Genomic DNA, 20,352 nt, shown 5'->3' with positions numbered 1-20,352 from the left:
AAAAGCTGGCAGATGTGACGCCCCCTCCAGGCGCGAGCTTGGCGAGGGCTCAGCGAATGGGCCCGTGGGGGCGACTAGGATGCACCATCTCCCACTCGAGTCCCAAGTCCCGTGGCGCAGCGCGTTGCGCCCTCCGGCTCCCGCTAAAACAAGGGGCCTCCGAGTCCCTCGGGGCAGTGCAAGGAGGCAGGGGGTAAGAAGGCTGTCTAGCAAGGCAAAGGGGTGCTGTGGCCTCTGAACTCCCTGGGTTGTTGCTGCTAAGCCTAGCGAGTCTGGCCCCAACAGGAGGAGGAGTTTGAACTCGAGGTTCCCGAAGACTTGGGGCCCCTGCAGTTCGTGAAGTTGTGCAAACAGCACTCACTGGTGGACGACGCCTGGTTTTGCGACTGCATCACGGTGCAGGGCCCCGGAGCCTGCGAGGAAGCCGCCTTCCCATGCTACCGCTGGGTGCAGGGAGAAGGCGTCCTGAGCCTGCCCGAGGGCACGGGTGAGCGGGCAGCCTCTGGGCTGGGGGAGTGAGGTCCCAGGCGAAGGGATGTGGGCCGCGGGACAGGGTAGAATGGGAGGGGCTAGAGAACGGCAGGTGAAGAGCAGGAATCCCAAAGTGCAAGACAGGAAAAGCTCTGAATTCCCCAAGTTTTACCTAGAACAAGTGAGGCTGCGAGTGAGGGTGGAGACATGGATTCTGTGATCTGGAGATTCTGTCTTCCAAGAAGGTGAGAGTCAGGGGTTCCGGAGATGGAGATGAGGAAGGAGAACATAAGCAAAGTTAACAGGCAGATCTCTGTTAATAAGTTAAGGCAGGGGCCACAGTGACCTGGGAGCAGGAGACAACTACGAAAACAAACGGTGTGGTGTCGAAGAGCTGGTTTGGGGAGAACATAGCACACAACTGTGAAAGACGAAGAGCTCTTGGCAGGCAGAGAGGATGAATAAGAACAGCAATGCTGAATGTTTTACCTTGGGAAATAAGCAAGAGAGAGATGACTACAGAGACAAATGTGTGAAGAGGGTGGTGAGGATGGAAACATGAACCATGACTTTGGCATAGGTATATGCATCAGGAAAGGCAGCAGCAGGTCAACAAATACAAACTATGGTTCCAAGTCTGAGGAAAGTGAGGTCAGGTAACAAAAGCAAACAATCTACAGCAGCGAGGTTAAAGATGTGAACCTGCCCAGAGCAACGTGTACCTACAGACAGGTGTGGGCTTACTGGTAGCTAAACTGTATGACCTTTAGGTGATTTTTTCCTAACCTTAGATATTAATGAAATAGGGTCAGGTAGGAGAAGATGAGGTAAAAGACAAGAAAAGGTGGCAAACGAGATTTCTGTCTTCAGGCAAGAGGTGAGGGCTGAAGTAACTTAAATTCAGAATGCATGACTGGCAACATGTGTCTGACCGATCAAGTGAGGCAAAGGCTGAGAAAAAAAGCAGCAGAGTGGGACTGACTACAAAAAGGAAGACAGAACATGCAGAAGACAGCATAGATGGGGCGGGCAGAGGAATACAGGTAATCTTCTTAATGTCTCCGCAGCCCGCCTGGCAGGAGACAACACCTTGGATGTCTTCCAGAAGCATCGAGAGAAGGAACTGAAGGAAAGACAACAGACCTACCGGTGAACACCTACCTACAGGCGTCCCAATTGCCCTACTCTTTCTCTAACCCTGCCCTCATCCCTGACCTTGACACCCTCCTTAAAGCTTTGTCCCCAACTTCTAGCTGGGCCACCTGGAAGGAAGGGTTACCCCTGACAATAGCTGCAGTCTGTAAGGATGATTTACCTCCAAATGTGAGATTCCATGAGGAGAAGAGGCTGGACTTCGAGTGTACACTGAAGGCGAGGTGAGAAAAGGGCTGGAGCTCAGAGTGGCACCAGGGCTGGGAGATCCAAGAATGGTGATAAATAGGGACTGATGGGTCAGCTGATGGCTTCATCCTCACTACCTGTCTTAGGGTTGTGGAGATGGTTCTCAAACGTATTTACACCCTCTTGAGCCACTGGAACCGCCTAGAAGACTTTGATCAGATCTTCTGGGGCCAGAAGAGTGCCCTGGCTGGTCAGTAGTTCCCATGGGTCTCCATAACCCCTTGACAGCCCCTTTTGATGACCGATCTATTTTACTTCATGGTTCCCATAACTCCTTGCCAAATGAAAGCATATTCACAGATGCCTCAAGAATGAAAAGAAAGGAACTAAGTTTAAGATATTTTAAATCCCTGAGGTAGTGTCCAAAGAAGAGACTGTGGTAAATATCCAGGCTGTGGTAAATATCCTCCCTCCTTTGCCCCATCCCCTACCCCACAGAGAAGGTTCACCAGTGCTGGCAGGATGATGAGCTTTTTGGCTACCAATTCCTCAATGGTGCCAACCCCATGCTGTTGAGACGCACCACCTCTCTGCCCACCAGGCTGGTGCTGCCCTCAGGGACAGAGGAGCTTCGGGCCCAGTTGGAGAAAGAACTCCAGGTACTTCTTCCTGCATTCTCTCAGCATGAACATGGAAATAACACTGATCTCCAGGGAACAAAAGGAGGCCAGAGATGTTAGGAGGAACAATAACATTCCTGGCCGTCCAAATTCTGGACTCTGGTGCTCATGGGCAGGGAAAATGGCAAAGCCTACACCATCAGGTGGGGAGATTTAGGGTGATTTCCTGGAATAAGAGAACTGGACTTGAAAGAGATGAACTGTATCTGAGCACGAGCCTCGGCAGGATACGTGTGTGCGCACATGCACATGCATGCTGTATTCAATGACAGTGGTAGCTAGGGGAGCACTGCGAAATACATGGCAGAGGAAGTGAGGTTTGTATACAGAGTAAGCAAAAGATAAAATACCAAGCTGATGGGAGCCAAACCAGAGAGCAAGCCATTCGGGGATGACTGAAGTAGGGTAGTGACAAGGGGCTAGGCTGAATGTCCTCAAATGTCTTGCCCCTTGCCCTGCCTCTTAAGTTTAGACTCTAAAACTGGATAAACTCCTCCTTTCTCCAGAACGGTTCCCTGTTTGAGGCTGACTTTATCCTGCTGGATGGAATTCCAGCCAATGTGATCCGAGGAGAGAAGCAGTACCTGGCTGCTCCCCTCGTCATGCTGAAGATGGAACCCAGTGGGAAGCTGCTACCCATGGTCATCCAGGTAAGGTGCCCTGAACATCTCACTCCTAAGAGTGTTCTCTGTTCACCTCGAGCTCTGCTCCTAGGGACCCAGCTCCTTTTCTTTGGGCTCCCAAACCCCATCCACGCTAAGATCTGTCTTCATGTAACTTTCTTCTTGTGGCCTAGTTTCTCCTGACTCACCCACATGGAAGTACTTGAAAACTCACAATGGCCTCTTGGAGTTAGCCAGTGCCCAGCAGTTCCTACACATTAGTGTACTTCCAAATCACCTCACGCGCTTATTAAAACACAAGCTGCTGTGTCCCACCACCAGGCTTTTTTATTTGAAATGTCTGGGGTGGGAACCGAGGATGCACATTTCTTACAAGTTAAAAGTAATGTTAATGCTACTGGTTCAGCACTACACTTGGAGAATCTATTTAGAGAAGCCATTTAATCTCAGTGTCCTCTGACTCCAATATCCACTATCTTTTGAATATCTGTTCTCTCACTAGGTCCAGTTGATGAGTACCATCAATAATATCCAGCTGCTGCTTCCCATTCCACCAGCTAACTTCTGACTCCCATCATATTTCTCCCAAACCACTGCTGAACCTCTTTACCGAACTCCCTGCTTGTAGTCTCTTTTGCCTTCACTCTATCATGGCACACAGCTAAGAGGCAGGGTAGAATGGTTTTCATCCTCTTACTAGAATATAACCCCCTGAAATGCAGAAGTCTTACTTAGTCATCTGTCTCTCCAGGAATGCTGACCATGTCATATATACAGTAGGAGTTCAATGAATGCTCCATTTCTGTTTCTCCCAGATTCAGCCCCCCAATTCCAGCTCCCCAACCCCAACACTGTTCCTGCCCTCAGATCCTCCACTTGCCTGGCTCTTGGCCAAGTCCTGGGTCCGAAATGCAGATTTCCAACTGCATCAGCTCCAATACCATCTGCTGAACACTCATCTGGTGGCCGAGGTCATCGCTGTTGCCACCATGAGGTGCCTCCCAGGACTGCACCCCATCTACAAGGTACCTCTGTTCCATCTTCCTCAGACCCAAATGAAGAAGCTGATCTCTCAGGTTCAAAGGACAGTGTAACAGCAAAAGAGAAAAAAAAAAAGCAATTTGTCAATGAAAAAATGGAGAGCAGAAAAAGACTGTATCAATGTCCCAAGACTTTTATTTTAATCAAGTTGAGTCATTTAACATTTCTTCAGGACACCTTACAAGGGAGCTCTCTGAAATCCCCAAAGATCTGGCAGTCTAGCAATGGGCTTGTATCATAAGCTGGAATATTGTTAGTAAAACAAAAGCCTTATTCCTATGTTAGATTTAGTATTTAGCTAGGAAGATAAGTGTATAAAAACCAACTAGGAAACATTATCTGGAACTAGAGTTTGAAATCAGAAGGACAGCCACTGAACAGTGTGGTACTGATGTGGAATGTTCCATCTCAACCGAGAAGCCAGTTAAGTAGAAACAGATCAGAAGGCAAGAAGAGCAGCCCAGCAGGCTACCCAGACCTACCCAAGAGGGAGGAGGATGAAGGTGTACCTTAGCAATGATGGTAACAGGAACAAAAAGGGAAAAAAACAAAGATGCGGAAAAGGGAAAAAACAGAAACAGCTGTAGCAAGCCTGGATGGAAGAGTGATGACACCAAAGTCTAAGCTTCTGTAACACCTGGAAGGTAGGTGGGTTGTACTGACATAGAAATACTATAATTTTATGGAACAGTGAGTTTGGCATCAATTGCTAGACAGAAAGCAGGAAGATAAGACCTGTGCTTGCTTAAAAAAATGTTCTCAAAAATCTTACGATGCTGGGTATGCTGGTGCACGCCTGTAATCCCAGCACTTAGGAGGCTGAGGCAGGAGGATCACTGCAAGTTCAAGTCCAGCCTGAGCTACATAAGTGAGTTCAAGGTCAGCCTGAAAAGCATAGTGAGACCCTGTCTCAAAAAAAAAAAAAAAAAAAAAAAAAAAATCTTATGACACCTTACATATAGGAAATGTGGCACAGAAGGGCACAAAAATGATACAAGCTTATGAAAAAGTAACTGTCAGAAATGGTAAAGTTTAAAAAAAAAACTGGTTTGGGTGCAAAAATGAGGTGACTGGGTTTAGCTACAGGAATTTTGAAGTATTAGCAAGGTATGCAAGTGAGTATTTGTAAGGAGAACAACTGGATTGTCTCACTGAAGGCCTCCATCTAGACCTCCAAGCCTGGAAAATATAGTTGGGATACCTTTGAGGTCACTCCTTTGGTAACACAGACAAGATGCAGGTCAGTCTTACTAACAGAATCTTTGATTTTACTTATCTCCTGATACCTTCTTTTGCCATCACTATCTTTTGCTTAACTTGAACAGGGAAAGCCTCTATTCACCCTTATGATTCTGCTTTCTAGCTCAACCCCACCTTGTCTCCACTCACCATAGCAGCTTCATCCCGTCAAACAGCTCAATTGTTACTGGACACTCAGGAGGGTTAAGTGTGCAAATGTCACAATGGTCACCTACACGGACTCCAGATTTTGGTTGCCGGAGACTCCAAATCCTGAGTCCTAGCCTCAGTAATTAGCAGATGCCCACATCCACAGGATGTTTGTCATGGGGTTGTTAGAGGATAAAATGACACAAAACAATCATGTGACACATACTAAATACTGCCAAAAATTAGTTCTCGCTCTTTATTATTATAACTCTTATTGTTTGACCTCAGGCATCTTTTCTCTTGATATGGAATTTGAGCTTTTAATAACAGCAGCTTTTATGAGCTTTCTGAAAAGTTTCAGACTAGTATGAGTTTTGTTTTTTTTTTTTTTTTTTTGGTTTTTCTCCGGTACTAGGAACCGAACTCATGACCTTGTGCTTGCCAGGCAGGCGCTTTGCCGCTGAGCTAAATCCCCAGCCCCTAGTATGAGTTTTGATATTAACATTATTAATGTTAAAGGCATCACAACTTAGGTTGGTCCTGTGTCCAGCATCATCTATTTAGGTAAATACCAAAATTGGATAAAACTTGCATACTAATTGGGTAGTGAGGAAGATAGGTAAGATAAAAAGAAACACATATAAAAAGACAAAAAACCCCATAAGGATTAGGTGGCCTTTTTTTTGGTCTTTTTGAGACAGGGTCTCACTATACAGTTCAGGCTGGCCTTGAACTCACTTATGTAGCCCAGGCTGGCCTCAAACTCACAATGATGCCCCTGCCTCAGCCTCCTGAGTGCTGGGATTACAGGCATGCGTAGGTGGCCTTTTTTAATAGCCAAAAAAGAGAAAGGCTAACTTAAGTGCCTGACGGGACTGACAATAAGCCTCTTGCCTGCACAGGTGGGCAGCTCAATGGAGCTCCTCTAATTCTAACCGAAAGTACCTGCCCAAGCCATCTCTCCCAAAGAAACACTTCAATGTTACTACAACCAATGGAAGAGCGTGCAGCTTTGATAAGTAGACACACTGGTTTAAGCCAAGAAGCTGTGAATGATGGAGGAAACAGAAAATCAAAAGAGAACATTTCATAAAGGCACCTACACTCAAGGTGACAACAGAACAACAGCAACTACTATTGGAGGACTTGTGTGTAACTAAACATTCTTCACACACCACTCACGTAATCACAGACATCACTATAGCTCTGGAATAAGAGATTCTATTATTGCCCTCTATTGATGGATACAGAGATTGCAGATTATTGGATTATTACTTTGGCCACTTACTAGAGTGGTAAAGTGTAAATTGAAATCTAGATGAGTGTGACTCCAGAGCCCAAATTACAAGAAAATTAGAGGACATGAGAATGAATGATCAGAGAAACAGGAGACAAGCTTGTCAAGGCAGGAGCAGGGACAAAAGCATGAAGGAAGAAGTTAGCAGGCCACCATGGTAGATACCAACCTCTATAAGAACCCAACCAGAGGCCAGGTGTGGTGGTGCACGCCTATAATCCCAGCATTCAGGAGGCTGAGGCAGGATTATTACAAGTTCAAGGCCAACCTGGGCTACAAAGTGAGTTGAAGGCTAGCCTAAACTGCATAGTGAGACCCTGATTCAAAAAGACAAAAAATAAAAAATAAAAACCCACGTAGAGTTTCTACTAACTGCTCTCCCATCTCTTCCACCCCAGCTCCTGGTCCCTCATATCCGCTACACTATGGAAATCAACACCCGGGCCCGGACCCAGCTCATCTCAGAGAGAGGAATATTTGATCAGGTAAGGAAGGAATGGGGTATGAACTACTAAATCATCCACTTCTCTGTTGTTTTTTACTACCTTCAGGAACCCAGCCCAACTTATGTGAACGTCCTGACCCTTAACCTGAGTCCTGTCCCTTTATATACATGACTTTAAATCTGAAAATGCCATCTCTGAATCTCTTATACAGTAAGCCATAATCATCCTGACCTGCTTCTATCCCTCAAGATCTGTCAACTCTTGTCTCAGGCAGTAAACTCAGGTGGAGGGGGCCATGTGCAGTTGCTCCGTCAGGCAATGGCTCAGCTGACCTACTGCTCCCTCTGTCCTCCTGATGACCTGGCTGAACGAGGCCTGCTGGGAATCCCAGGTGCTCTGTATGCCCACGATGCTTTGCAGCTGTGGAAGATCATTGCCAGGTGGGTGAGAGCTGAGAAATGGAAGGGGATGGGAGAAAGGCAGGGCTCTGTCTTGAGATGACTATGGGACAACAGCATTTCTCCAAGGAAGAGATGAGGAAAAGTAAGGAGATAGTGTGTAGAGCCTAAAATTGAGGCACCTAGAATGGGGCAGGGTACACAACTGAGGAGAGCCACAGGGGTGGGAACAGCAAGGGATCTAGAAGAGTAAGTGTTTCATTAAGAAGAGTAGGCAGCAACTATATAGGGAATTCCTAGAACCTACATCTCCTTCCTTTACACTAATATGTCAAAAATCTGGGAAGGGAGCTCAGTGGTAGAAAGCCTGTCTAACATGTGCGAAGCCCTGGGTTTGATCCCTACCATAGCAAACGTGCACACATCGCAAAACAAAGAACCTAGGGAATGTCTCAAAAGACAAGTCTGATAGGATCTGACCCAAGCACAGCAAGAGTCAGGCAGAAGAACAGAGGTCAGAGACTGGACTGTTCTGCTTTCAGAGAGCTCACTTCTCTCCTCTGGGCAGGTATGTGGAGGGGATTGTCCACCTCTTCTACCAGAGGGATGACGTCGTGAGGGGGGACCCTGAGCTGCAGGCATGGTGCCAGGAGATCACTGAGGTGGGGCTATGCAAAGCTCAGGACCGAGGTAAGGTCCATCACACAAACAGGAGTTCCTGAGAAACTCTGCAGGAGTCCCAGCCCCACCCCTCTGGGGACAACCCTTCATTACAGCCCTCCCTCCGAACATGAAAGCATCCAATTCCCATTCATACCTTCCAAGACTCAGGACAATTCTAGATACTCACGACTGTCCTTCTCAGAGACATGGCCATCAACTTTTCTTTCTGCCCCCAACTGCCAGTCAAACCACCTGCACCCTGCCAGAATGACAGCCAGGGATGAGTTCTGCCCAGTTCCTGCTGGGGCTGATGTTCTACTTGTATCTTACACTGAAGGTAGAAATGGGGGAAAAATTCCCCAAAGCTCATGATTACCCACCCTGGTTATCCTTCCCTTCTCTTCCTGCCTACTACTGTCCACCATGTACAGAGGATCTATGACAGACGGCAAGGTTGTTTCTAGATGCAACTTCAGTACTACAAATGCTTTGTCTCCAACCTGACCTCAGTGTCTTCTCCTTTGGGGTCAGCTTTTGTTGGCCAATCCAGCTCTCCCTTCATTCCTAACCCTACCGCCAGGCAAAATCTGGCCTCTACCTTTCATAAACCTCCATTTCCAGCATTTTAATCTCTGGGGAAGAAATAGCCTTTTTGAGCTCTTCCCAGCCTCATCCTCCCTTATCTAACCTAAAGGGGCTGGCCTGGACTACTCTGAACCATTTTTCCACCCTGCCCCTCACACTTCACTCCAATACCTTGAAGCTCATCCCCTGCCGCCATGGGAGAATTTACTAAGGAGCCACCATGGCCAGGCAGGCCTTGCAATGCAGCAACTGCCTGTGCTCTAAAGGGAGCCTGTCCCTGAAGAATCTGTGGTGCACCCAACCAGACTTTTTTCAGTGCTTCTCAGTCCTGTCCCTTAGGCATCACATGTCCCAGAAGACCCCTCTTCCTCTCTCTGGCCATATTCTCCTTGAACAACATCTCTATCCAGAAATTAAAAATAAATATTCACATACTCTCTGTCAGTTTGGGCTTCTGTAACAAAGTACAACACACAGGGTGGCCTACATAAAAGAAATTTATTTCTCACAGTTTTGGAGGCTGAAGTCCAAGACCAGCATGCCAGTATCTTCAGGTTCTGGGGAGGGTCCTCTTATAGGATGCAGAAAGCCAAATTCTTCTATCTTCACATGACTGAAAAGCAGAAAGATAGCCCTGGGGCCCCTTCTCATAAGGACACTGATGCCTCCATGAAGACTCTACCCTCATGACTACATCACCTCCCAAAGACTCACCGTTGGATACCATCACATTGGGCATTAAATTTTAGCATGAGTTCTGAGGGGGGACACCAACATTCAGTCCCCCCTGCATGTATTAACTTTAACCTCCACCAACTGCCTCTCATTCTGTCCCGTCTTATTCTCCCTCAGTTCTCACAGCTCACCTTTGCCATTTCCCAACAGATTTTTTAAAGGAAGTTTACTAAAATTAAAAAGGGGAAGGAATTATCAGTCAGGAACCCAAGTTTAAGGTTGGCTTCTGCTTTTTCCCAACTGCAATCCTACAAGCAGTGTAATTTCCTTGGTCTTTGATTTTTAAATTTCATTATTATTATTATTACTATTTGCAGTACTGGAGACTAAACCTAAAGCCATCATGCTGAGCTATACCCCCAGCCCTTTTCATTTTTGAGACAAGGTCTCACTAAGTTGCCTAGATGGGACTCAAGTTTTAATCATCCAGCCTCCCAAAGTGCTGGGATTATAGGCATGAGCCACTACACCCAGCTTGATTTTCTTATATATTGAGTTTATATATAAAATACATTTTTAAAATAACAACTACTCCACTTAGCTAATATTATTGGGTTTCTTAGCCCCCACAGCTATGATGAAATGAACAGCTTGACATAACACTTGTGGGAAGTCTCTCTTAACAGTGACACTGGAAATCCACACCTCTTATTCCTCATTTTGTAGCTCTGAGATTTGTAATTCCCATGTCTGGTAATAGGAGGAAACAGTCCTAAATTCTTTCCTTTTTCTTTTCTTCTTTTCTTTTTTTTTTTTTTTTGGACAGGGACTCACTAGGTAGTCTGGGTTGGCTTTGAATTCACAGCAATCCTCCCACCTCAACCTCCCAAGTGCTGGGATTACAGGCATGTGCCACCATACCTGGCATCTAAATTCTTAACAACTTCGTGAGGTGGGGACATTTGGTCACTCTTAACCCTTCCAATAATTATTAGTTGTTGAGCATTTGCTATTTCCTCTATCATTTTACAGGTGAAAATGTTGAAATTCAGAGAAGTTAAGTAATTGGCCTATGATAATCAAGTTGTAAGTGACTGAGCCAGGATTATAACCTGGCTGATGCAAATATATCTAAATAAATTAACACTCACCAATTCTAAAATACAGACCTATTAAGCCTTTCTTTCTTTTCTCTTCTGCTGTATCCCCTAAATCCTGTTCCTTTCCTGCCCAGGTTTCCCTATCTCCTTCCAGTCCCAGGATGAACTCTGCCATTTCCTTACCATGTGTATCTTCACATGCACTGCCCAGCATGGGGCCATCAACCAGGGCCAGGTATGAAGAGCTGAAATCCCAGGTCCCTGAAAGCAAGTGCCTGAACCTTGGGAAACCCAAGGGAGAGATGGGGATTCAAACCCTAAGGACTACGGTCCTAGGGATACAGTTTCTTCCCCTAGCTGGACTGGTATGCCTGGGTCCCTAATGCCCCATGCACAATGCGGATGCCCCCACCTACCACCAAGGAAGATGTGACAATGGCCACGGTGATGGGGTCACTACCTGATATCCAGCAGTCCTGTCTTCAAATGACCATCACATGGCATCTGGGTCGCCGTCAGCCAGATATGGTAAGAAGGGACTCTATGGAGAGGGAAATGAGAGTTGGAGAGGAAACATCAGAGCGAGAGGCTGGGCTCTAGGTGCTTTTCTCTTCAGACTAGAAACAGACTGATCTTTTACTCTGTTTTAGGTGCCTCTGGGGCATCACAAAGAAAACTATTTCTCAAGTCCCAAGGCCAAAGCTGTGCTAAGGCAATTCCAAACAGATCTGAGAAACCTGGAAAATGAGATTACAGCCCGGAATGAGCAACTTGACCTGCCCTATGAATACCTAAAACCCAGCCACATAGAGAACAGTGTCACTATCTAAGCCCTAAATGCCGTGCCTGGATGATTTCAGGTTGCTTTAGGACTATTTCTATCTTGAATTTGATGCTTTCCTAAGTTTCTTCTGCTAAAGCTCTAATCCCCCCCCCCAACTAAATCCTCTAATCAGTATCCCACTGGCCCAGAGGACAGTATGTATTTTCTGTAAAGAACCAGGTATTTTAGGCTTTGTATGCCACACCATCTTTGCCACAATTGCTCTCCCACTGTAGTAGCCACAATTTGTAAGCAAGTAAATGTGATTGTGTTCCAATAAACTTTATTTATGAACACTGAGATATGGACTTTTCATGTCAGACAACTTGGCTTATTCAACCATCTAAAAAAAGAAAGAGTGCTTTAAACAACATTCACAGGCCACTGACTGGATTTTGTTATTTTCATGCTCACTTTGGCAGCACATAAACTAAAATTGGATTTTATCTCCTACATTAGCCAAAGGCTTGACCCTCCTTGCAAAACAGGATGGGTTTTTTTGTTTGTTTTGTTTTGTTTTGTTTGTGATATCAGCTACCTCAGCTAACCTACCTCTTCTTTCCCAGGAACTAGACCTTATGCTTGGAGGCCAACTAACAAATTTCTGACTCTTCCGTAGTGATTTTCCCCTCCACTCTTATTGCTCCTATTCAGACACAGTACTAGGTGTCACTGAGTAAGAACAGTGTTCCTAGTCCACAATGAAAAACTTTTGTCCCATATGGCTCCTTTCCCCAGACAGTTCCAAACAAAAGAAACAGGGAACTCATGTTTTAGGTCCACTTTCTCAGCCCATTTAATACTCAGTGATCCCTACGCATTCCCCAGGTTCATGTTTTCTTGCACAACCCTTTTAAGAACAATATGCGCAAAACAAATGGAAAAACACCACAAAGTTATTCTAACCCGTGCCAGTGTGTTTGGTTCTGGAGTCTCAGAATCAAAATGATCTCCCATGACTGCGCTCTGGTTCCTGTCCTCACCTGCATGAGTACAACAAGCTCAGTGCACAGCTGTGTTCTTCACCTGTGGTTTCAGCCCCAAGTACAAAAAAAAACAACAAACCTTCAAACACCCCTGTTTCCCTGAATATTACAAACCTGTCTCCCACTAGTGCAGTGCACACTTTTTTTGGGGGGCGGATGATCTATTCATATTTTTAAATCATGTTATAGGCAGCTGAGTTAGACAGAAATATTACAGGCTGTCAGACAGGACAAGGCCCTGGAAGGAGCCAACATGAAAAACAAGATAAGATACCCTGGGCCAGACCTCAAGACAAAAGGATGAAACAAATGCACCCACATACCTCCCTAGGTGTGAACATCAGGGATTGATATTCTAAATAAGTAGCAACCATCATCAAAAAGCCACAAGAGTCACTAGCCCAACCCCCTACAGGAAAAGCCCCTGTTCTGTATTCATGCCCGCCTGCTACGTGACTCGCTTCCCTATTTGATTCCAGTTTACTCAATTTTACCTTAATAATTATACTTGTAATCTTATTGGCTGACCATAGTTTTGTCCCACCTCATGCCCACCTTATAATTTCCCAGTTTCCCCCTATCTTGGACCCGCCTCACCTCAGGGTTTTGCTCTGTAAAGTCCCTGGGAAGGGCAAGGTCCTTGGCAATCCACTCTGGCCCCCTTCTGTCCCTCTCTTGGGCAGAAGTTTTCTTTCCCTCAATAAATATATTCTGCTTTTAACCTCCGTTGTTCCTAAAATTCACTCTTCGATTTTAGAGAACACGAACTGGTCCCAGATATTGTTCACATTGGGAGTTTTTATTTTCCTGTATCAAAAGGATCCAAGGTCACTTCATTTAATTAACAGGTTGTACTTATTCCTTTTTCTACTTCATATGGCAGGTCCACTCACCTTCATGACTTGCTCATTTATTTTAACTTGCTCAGTTAGTCTGCTTTCCCGTGGATTTTCCTAACCCCATATTTTCCTGGATTCAGGGTCCAGGACGAATATAATACTACAATTACAATGATCAAATTATAGTATTCCAAGTGATGTTCTTTAAGAGAAGCATATTCAATGCCAAAAACTCCTCCACAATTTTCAGGCATTCTAGCCACAGCAGTATGCTTGGCCCCCAGACGCGGTTTGCAGGTCCTTTTACCTTGTCAGAATATCAATTTTAAAAACGAAGAATGAGTAGAGAAACCATAGATGTGCGCGCTCTCGAAGTAAAACTTCTCGTCTCACCATTTCCCCATCACAAGGACCACCTGAGACTGTGACTGAAATAAAAAAAAAAAAATCATAATTCTAAGCCCCTTATTCTAATAGCCTTTTTACCCAAATTACCAGAATCACTGGCAGAGAAAGGCATTTCTGGCGGCCGGGTTACTGTTCCCTGCTAGTCACGTGACGCGTCCCGCCAGGTCACGTGACACACAGCCCCTTCCATTCCGATGAGGAAGGGGAGACACAAAGGAACTGGATCCTCGCTCTTACAGTAATCACGCCCCAGATACATACTGCCTGGCCAGGAAGGGCGTCCCGATAGGCGGCTTTAGTTTCGGACACGCATTCTCTCGCTGAAGCCCGTGGAGGACCGCGAGGCGTCCACCCTCTCCGCTGCCGCCCCCAGGCCGGATGGTTGGGGCCGAAGGCCACGCCCTTTCAGCCACCGTGTTTGGCGCAGCTCCCCCAGTCCAGCCGGCAGACCCCGGCTTATCCAAGCTGCCTGTTACCGCCTTGCTCCTCGGCTCGCACTCGGCGGATTCCCCGACTCCTTTCTTCATGGCGTCGCTCCTGTGCTGCGGCCCCAAGGTGGCCGCCTGCGGCATCGTCCTCAGCGCCTGGGGAGTGATCATGTTGGTGAGGGGACTGCTCACCGAGAATCGGAGGGACCGGAGGGCCTCCCGGGTTGGCGGGCTGGAAGGCCTGGGAGCTCCGTGCCTTAGAAGGCAGCAGGCAGGATGGAGGGGCTGGCTGGCTAGCTGGACGCTGGAGAACAAGAGAAAGATAAGATTGAAAGTTGAGGAATTGGGGCGGAAGGATGGCAAGGCTGGAGCGTGGAAAGGGAACCGGAGCTGGCAAATTTGTGGACAAGTTAAAAATAAGAGCTATGGTCCTGAGAGATGCCCGAGTTGGAGGCTGGGGCGGGGGACGACAGGAGTGCCTCTTCCCGAAATAAGTTTCTGTGGCCTTCTTTCTCCAGACTACTCTGCCGCTTCTAGAAATAATATGAACTGCTGGTTCTCAATGACCTCCTCCGTCCTGTCTCGTGGTAATGATGCCTCTGTGGAGGAGGATAGTTTGACTTCTCTAAAAGGGCGACTTGCTCATTATTCCCACTTTTGTACCAGCACTTGTCTCAGTGTCCCCACTTCAAGCCCCAGTCGAGGTGGCCGAGGCCAGTCTGTATCCAGCTACAACCACTCCTACTCCTAGCTCGTTCTTGTTAATCCCAAGCACAGGTGTTGGGGCAACATTCCAAATAGGAGGGGTTTAGGGAAGTTAGTATCTGTGTCCATACCTACCTGTTCCTTTTCAGGTAATGCTCGGAATATTTTTCAACGTGCACTCAGCTGTGTTGATTGAGGATGTTCCCTTCACGGAGAAAGATTTCACGTAAGTGGTCAGGTGGAAAAAGCGGGTCTGGGTGCAGGTATGAGGTAGCTGGACCCGTGGTCAGAATTATGGGTGGGAAATTGCCAGTGGCTGGGTGTTTGGGACACTGAAGTTAGGTAACAGGGAAAGGACAGCTGCTCTCTGTAGAACTAGTTAGGGTTTGGGTGTAGCACACGGGTAGAACGCGTGTTTAACTTGCAAGGCCCTGCCTGGATTCAAACGTTAGCACAAAAAAAGAAAAAGGAAATGGGATGTATTTAGGAGCAGTCTTGGAAATCAGGCTTTAGCAGCCATCTTAAGCCCACCAATTTAGATGTGGCCTCTTTAGGTATTTTACCTTTCTGAGACTTAGTCCACCTCTCCCAAAGGGGCACTACAATAGGACTCATCCCATCGAGTTGTGGAGAAGACTGAATGCTGGTGATATCTGTAACAGCTAGGCATGATGGTATAAGCCTATAACCCCAGCACTCTGAAAGGCTAAGGGAGGGGGATCACAAGTTCAAGCCCAGCCTGGACAATTTAGCAATTTGGCAAGATCCTATCTCAAAATAAAAAGCACCGGGATGCAGCTCAGTGTGAAGGGGCTGGATTTAATACATACCAAACTGAAAGAGGAGGCAAGTAGAATGCTACACGGTGCATGCGCTCAATGTGTTGGATGCTCTTAACAGCTAAGCGTTCTCTATCTAATCCCCATCCCTAGGAATGGTCCTCAGAATATATACAAGCTCTACGAGCAAGTCAGCTACAACTGTTTCATCGCCGCGGGGCTCTACCTCCTTCTGGGAGGCTTCTCTTTGTGCCAAGTTCGACTCAATAAGCGCAAGGAATACATGGTGCGCTAGAGCACAGACCAGTTTCTCCTCTTCAGCCCCCTTGTCTACTTTTTTTTTTTAAATTCTCCTTGTCTATTTAAAGATTCCCCTCACCCGGGTCTCATCCCGCCCAGTGCGGCACCCTCCGCGGGACTGGGTTTTCCTGGCGAGAGACTGAATCCCCAATTCTCCAACCTCAGGCGTCTGGCCCCAGTGGAGGGGGCTGGGGCTGGGGCTGGCACCCCCTGTCTCTCCAGCCCCCTCACCTACTCCCTATCACAATAAAGAGAAACTGCCCTCTTAAATCCTGTGTCTTATGTTTGAGTGAGCGGGTGGGCCCGGGCTAAGCGTACAAGTGGCCTCAAAACTGAGAGTCCCGACCCCTCGACGGAAATGGAGTGAAGCTGACCGGAAGTGAGGCGGTGTCTTTCCACCTCTAGTTCCCCACAGCGCCAAGGCTGCGGAAGATAGGGCGGGGAACAGCCGGGCTTGAGCCAATAAGCTGCCGGAAGGGCGGGACTTCCTGCGCGGGAGCCGGAGGGGCTCGACAGTCGGGCTCTCCGTGGTCCCGGCTCGCGTGGCGGCGGTGGCGGAGCGTCTCGGTGAGGAGGTGCGCGGGGACATGACGTCAGCGTCTACAAAGGTTCGACCTCCCTCGCGGACAGCGCTCCCTGGCGGTCACGGGCGGGCGGGCCCCCCGCTTGGCTCCTGGCTCTTCCGCGCCAGGCGGGGGGAGGGCCGAGCCTGGGGTGGGGCTAGGGGGCTCCGGGCGGGAGGGCGAACCGGCGATGGCCGGCCCCCCGTAACGCTGCCCCGCCCCCAGGTCGGAGAGATCTTCTCCGCGGCCGGCGCCGCCTTTACGAAGCTCGGGGAGCTGACGATGCAGCTGCATCCCGTGTCTGACTCTTCCCCAGCGGGGTACGTGAGGCCGAGCTGGGACCCGGACGCCAGGAATGGACGCTTAGACCGGTCACAGACGTGGACCTTCTCGAGGGCAGGGGCAGATGTTAGTTTCTCTCTGTACCTGGCACAGCGCAGAGTAGGTGTTAATAAGTGTTGAAATGAGTAAGTGAATGACAGATGAAGATGCAAACAGTTCTCCAACCCGGACTCAGATTTCACACTTGCACCCTATTGCGACCGCCACCGCCCCAAATGATGTTACGCTCTCCGACTACTGCAGACTGTGTTCAGGGATTGTTTGTACGGCCTCTACTTGGTGAATGGGTTTTAGTGGGCTGTTGACAGCAGCTGTTGCACGTTGATGGGGGAGAGGGGTGCTGTAAGGGGGTGATGGATGTAACTTCGTGTGGCTAGGGGTTCCCAGAGCTTTTTAAAAAAAGGAGTACCCCCTTACGGAGTACTAGAAGGGGGCCCAGCGTTTGCGGGGAGGAGGCTGGGTGGCTGTGGGGTGCATAGCCTGTGGGCTTGCTCCACACCCTCCTCCTGGTTTTTTTTTGCTATCCCCACTTCTCCCTTCTGACAGTGCGAAGTGGACGGAGACGGAGATAGAGATGCTGAGGGCTGCTGTGAAGCGATTTGGGGACGATCTTAATCACATCAGCTGTGTCATCAAGGAACGGACAGTGTGAGGGAGGGTGGCAGACAAAGGGGGGTGGGCAGCTTTCTTCCTCCTTAACCATTATTCCATCTTCCTCAGAACTCCTAGCTCAGCACTTTTCCTACTTTTTGCTAGTTTTGGTAGCATTCCCATGAGAACTGAAAGAATGTAAGACCTGTCACCGTTGGTCAGTGTTTCCTAAACTGCTGTAGTCATCAGGATCTGCTAAGAAGTTAATTTTAGGGTGCCCTGAGATACTTGATTTTTGTATTTGATAATGGGAGTTCCTTGGTTATTTATATAGCACTAGTGTGTCCAGGGTTACTGTATTTGTGAACTAGTTGACCAGGACTCATTAAAAATCTCAGTCAAGGGCTGGGGTTGTGGCTCAGTGGTAGTGTTCTTGCCTTGCATGCACAAGGCCCTGGGTTCGATCCCCAGCACCACACACACACACACACACACCCCTCAATCTGCCTGTAAGTTACCTTGCCTTACCTGGCGGGCTTGCACATCTACATCTCTCCCAGAAGAGGACTGAAGAGGGACCTTTCCAGTTACTCAGTTCAGGGGCTCCACGCTTCACTTCCCATCTGCCCTGGGCACTGAAAACCCTGCCAGCAGGTTGGGGCCCTGACCAGGATTCCTGTGAAGGGGCTTCCTGAATTCCCACCCTTCCCTTCTTCCCTCAGCCTCCCTGACAATTTCTTCCCTAATCTGTTGTCTCTTCTCTTCAGGGCTCAGATAAAGGCCACTGTGAAACGAAAGGTTTATGAAGACTCTGGCATCCCCCTTCCAGCTGAGTCACCCAAGAAAGGACCCAAGAAGTTGGCATCTGGTGTCCTGTCGCCTCCTCCAGCTGCCCCTCCACCCAGCAACTCCAGTGTCTCTGAGGCAGGGGGTCCCCCCATAAAGAAACAGAAGGCTGGTGAGGGCTGTGGAGTTGCACCTAGGGTAGAGGTTAAAGGTCCTGTCTGAGATTCTGTGAGAAAATTGGTCCTGGGTCAAAAAAAAAAAAAAAAGACAAATCTCTGTTCTCTCCCTGTGGTTCCTAGATGCAGGGAAGTAGAGCACAAAGTTTTGGACAGCTGGGAGGGACACAGTTAGGAGAACCTAGAACATAACCTGTACTCCCTCCCAGATGTGACACTTAGTGCTCTGAATGACTCCGACACCAACAGTGACCTGGTGGATATTGAAGGGCTAGGAGAAACTCCTCCAACCAAGAAACTCAACTTCGACCAGGGTAGGAGTCCTCCTCCTACCATAGCAGCGGGGACTGGGGAGGAAGTGCTCACCTGATGCAGGGGAGGGTCTCAGCAGAAGCTCTGCCTCCTTCAGGGGGTCGGGAGAGGACGCCACTCACAGTGCAGAAGATTGGGTCAGTTAAGTTGGGGAGGTGGGAGTGGCCTTACAGACTGGAACTCTCTCTATCTGGTACCTTTATCTTCCTGTTCTAGACAGCCTGACCCTGGATTCTGGCCTTCTCACAGCCTCCACTGATGTTCCTCTACTCTCCTGCTGAGCCTTCCGCCTCTGACCCTTCCACTGTTCACTCGGACCTGTGGCTTGCCTGGAACTGGAGCAAGGCCTGCCCGAGAGGGGCTCAGAAGGCTGATGGGGCTGTCACCTGGCTGTTCCTGATAACTGTCTGCTCCTACCCCCTGCCCTCCATCTGATGGACATTTTTATACATAAAACAATAAAGAGTTCTCTCTCAGCATGGTATGGTTAGAGGCTCCTTTCTTTCCTCTTCTTTGCCCACAGCGGCTTAGCCCCTTCTGGGTGGCTGTCACCACCCTGCCTGGAGCAGCACAACCAATATTGGCAGACTCGATTCCCAGTGCCAATATTTCTGTGCTGCTAGAGTCAGGGGAGCTGGGTGTGCACAACAAAGACTCCACTTTGCTGTCAGGAGCCAGAATTTGTTCCCAGGGTCGCTGGCAGTCAGTATTCCTGAGCCTGCCCTGGGGAGTTTTAAGGGACAGTTTCCAGGGCTTTCATACCATCTTCTTCCCCACCTCGAAAGAAGTTTATCCCAAGGCCCCAGATGTGTTTTGTGTTGCTTCTCCATGTGGCCTCTCAGGGCCAGGCCTCTGCGGTGCCTCCCCCACCCTCGCTCTAACACCACAGTGTGGTTTGGACGTGGCCACAGTGCCGTACAAACCACAGTGTGCTGCTGGGGCGGGGGCAGGACTGGGGTGGGCTGAGAAGAGAGCACAAAACAGTGCTGTAAAGACCCCCGCCACCAACAGCAGGGAGATAGAGAAGGCAAACGTGGCCCTCAAAAAGGCTGGGAAAACCAGGAGCTAGGGACAGAAATGGAGCAGGCAACCGGAAGGAAAGGAATGTGCTCACAGTGTAGTAAGATTGTAGCCACCTTGCTTCTTTAGGAACTCAGCTCAGGGATCCCTAGTGTGGGGTCAGAGGCAGAGGAATTAGGGAATGACACCAAACTGCCTCCTGACTCAGCAAGGGCAGGCACCCAAGGCTTCCTGTGTCCGTTTCTCCCTTCCCTGGGTCAAAACCCAAGAGAAATGCTAGGAGGGACAGAGGACCAAAGACAGCAGGGTTAGGGGTTGGCAATCCAGAGGTGGTAGGGCCGGAACCCGGTAGAGAGAGGGGGGCCGGAAGTTGCCCTGGGCCCTGGGCCTGCCACAAGATGGAGGCCAAAGGCAGGAAATGGAGGCCAGGGGGAGAGGTGAGCAGCAGGGCCTAGAAGAGGGCCATTTGGACCTGGGGGCCAGGTGTTCAACCTCCAGGGCTGCTCCCACTCCCCACTGCTGCCCAAGACCTATGTTTCACCCCCACAACAGCACCCATTAGCCTATCCACCAGGCCCAGACAAG

At 48.5% G+C, this 20,352-nt stretch overlaps 3 protein-coding genes and 1 long non-coding RNA gene across 11 annotated transcripts in view; 3 read left to right on the top strand and 1 right to left on the bottom strand.

The window, feature by feature from the left end:
- The window catches only part of LOC102008394 (arachidonate 12-lipoxygenase, 12S-type), a 12,485-nt gene extending 653 nt beyond the window's left edge, over window positions 1–11,832 (top strand). Inside the window, exons 2-14 of the mRNA XM_005399578.2 lie at window positions 286–487; window positions 1,539–1,620; window positions 1,725–1,847; window positions 1,959–2,062; window positions 2,311–2,471; window positions 2,999–3,142; window positions 3,931–4,140; window positions 7,241–7,327; window positions 7,559–7,728; window positions 8,255–8,376; window positions 10,844–10,944; window positions 11,067–11,237; window positions 11,360–11,832. Of these exons, the coding sequence (XP_005399635.1) occupies window positions 286–487; window positions 1,539–1,620; window positions 1,725–1,847; window positions 1,959–2,062; window positions 2,311–2,471; window positions 2,999–3,142; window positions 3,931–4,140; window positions 7,241–7,327; window positions 7,559–7,728; window positions 8,255–8,376; window positions 10,844–10,944; window positions 11,067–11,237; window positions 11,360–11,539 (1,857 nt within the window). The 3' untranslated portion in view covers window positions 11,540–11,832. The remainder of the gene's footprint in view (window positions 1–285; window positions 488–1,538; window positions 1,621–1,724; window positions 1,848–1,958; window positions 2,063–2,310; window positions 2,472–2,998; window positions 3,143–3,930; window positions 4,141–7,240; window positions 7,328–7,558; window positions 7,729–8,254; window positions 8,377–10,843; window positions 10,945–11,066; window positions 11,238–11,359) is intronic.
- LOC102008711 lies at window positions 4,095–13,930 on the bottom strand. Of its 2 annotated transcripts, none has more exons than XR_001236854.1 (4): window positions 13,665–13,927; window positions 11,170–11,250; window positions 8,537–9,547; window positions 4,095–4,184 (listed from the first exon to the last, which is right to left on the bottom strand). It is a non-coding gene; the product is annotated as an uncharacterized LOC102008711 (long non-coding RNA). The 2 variants fall into 2 exon arrangements; XR_001236855.1 differs by having other exon boundaries at window positions 4,103–4,184; window positions 8,504–9,547; window positions 13,665–13,930.
- A 172-nt stretch (window positions 13,931–14,102) lies between these two features.
- Window positions 14,103–16,247, top strand: Rnasek (ribonuclease, RNase K). Its single transcript, XM_005399580.2, has 3 exons — window positions 14,103–14,368; window positions 15,048–15,124; window positions 15,831–16,247. Exons 1-3 carry the CDS (start codon window positions 14,144–14,146, stop codon window positions 15,970–15,972), a joined length of 444 nt encoding a protein of 147 aa, XP_005399637.1. The 5' UTR covers window positions 14,103–14,143; the 3' UTR covers window positions 15,973–16,247.
- A 95-nt stretch (window positions 16,248–16,342) lies between these two features.
- On the top strand, window positions 16,343–19,229 carry LOC102008931 (chromosome unknown open reading frame, human C17orf49). Of its 7 annotated transcripts, none has more exons than XM_013522104.1 (6): window positions 16,435–16,585; window positions 16,766–16,860; window positions 17,429–17,530; window positions 18,241–18,431; window positions 18,645–18,749; window positions 18,997–19,229. In XM_013522104.1, exons 1-6 carry the CDS (start codon window positions 16,565–16,567, stop codon window positions 19,026–19,028), a joined length of 546 nt encoding a protein of 181 aa, XP_013377558.1. In that variant the 5' UTR covers window positions 16,435–16,564; the 3' UTR covers window positions 19,029–19,229. The 7 variants fall into 7 exon arrangements, with proteins under 7 accessions (XP_013377563.1, XP_013377561.1, XP_013377562.1 ...); XM_013522103.1 differs by having other exon boundaries at window positions 16,436–16,585; window positions 18,964–19,229; XM_013522105.1 differs by having other exon boundaries at window positions 16,441–16,585; window positions 18,968–19,229.
- Window positions 19,230–20,352: the final 1,123 nt, after the last annotated feature.

Source organism: Chinchilla lanigera, unplaced genomic scaffold, assembly GCF_000276665.1.
Source record: "Chinchilla lanigera isolate Chin_1 unplaced genomic scaffold, ChiLan1.0 scaffold00066, whole genome shotgun sequence".
In the NCBI taxonomy this organism is placed as follows: Eukaryota; Metazoa; Chordata; class Mammalia; order Rodentia; family Chinchillidae; genus Chinchilla; species Chinchilla lanigera.
This window is presented reverse-complemented; position numbering and strand designations above follow the sequence as displayed.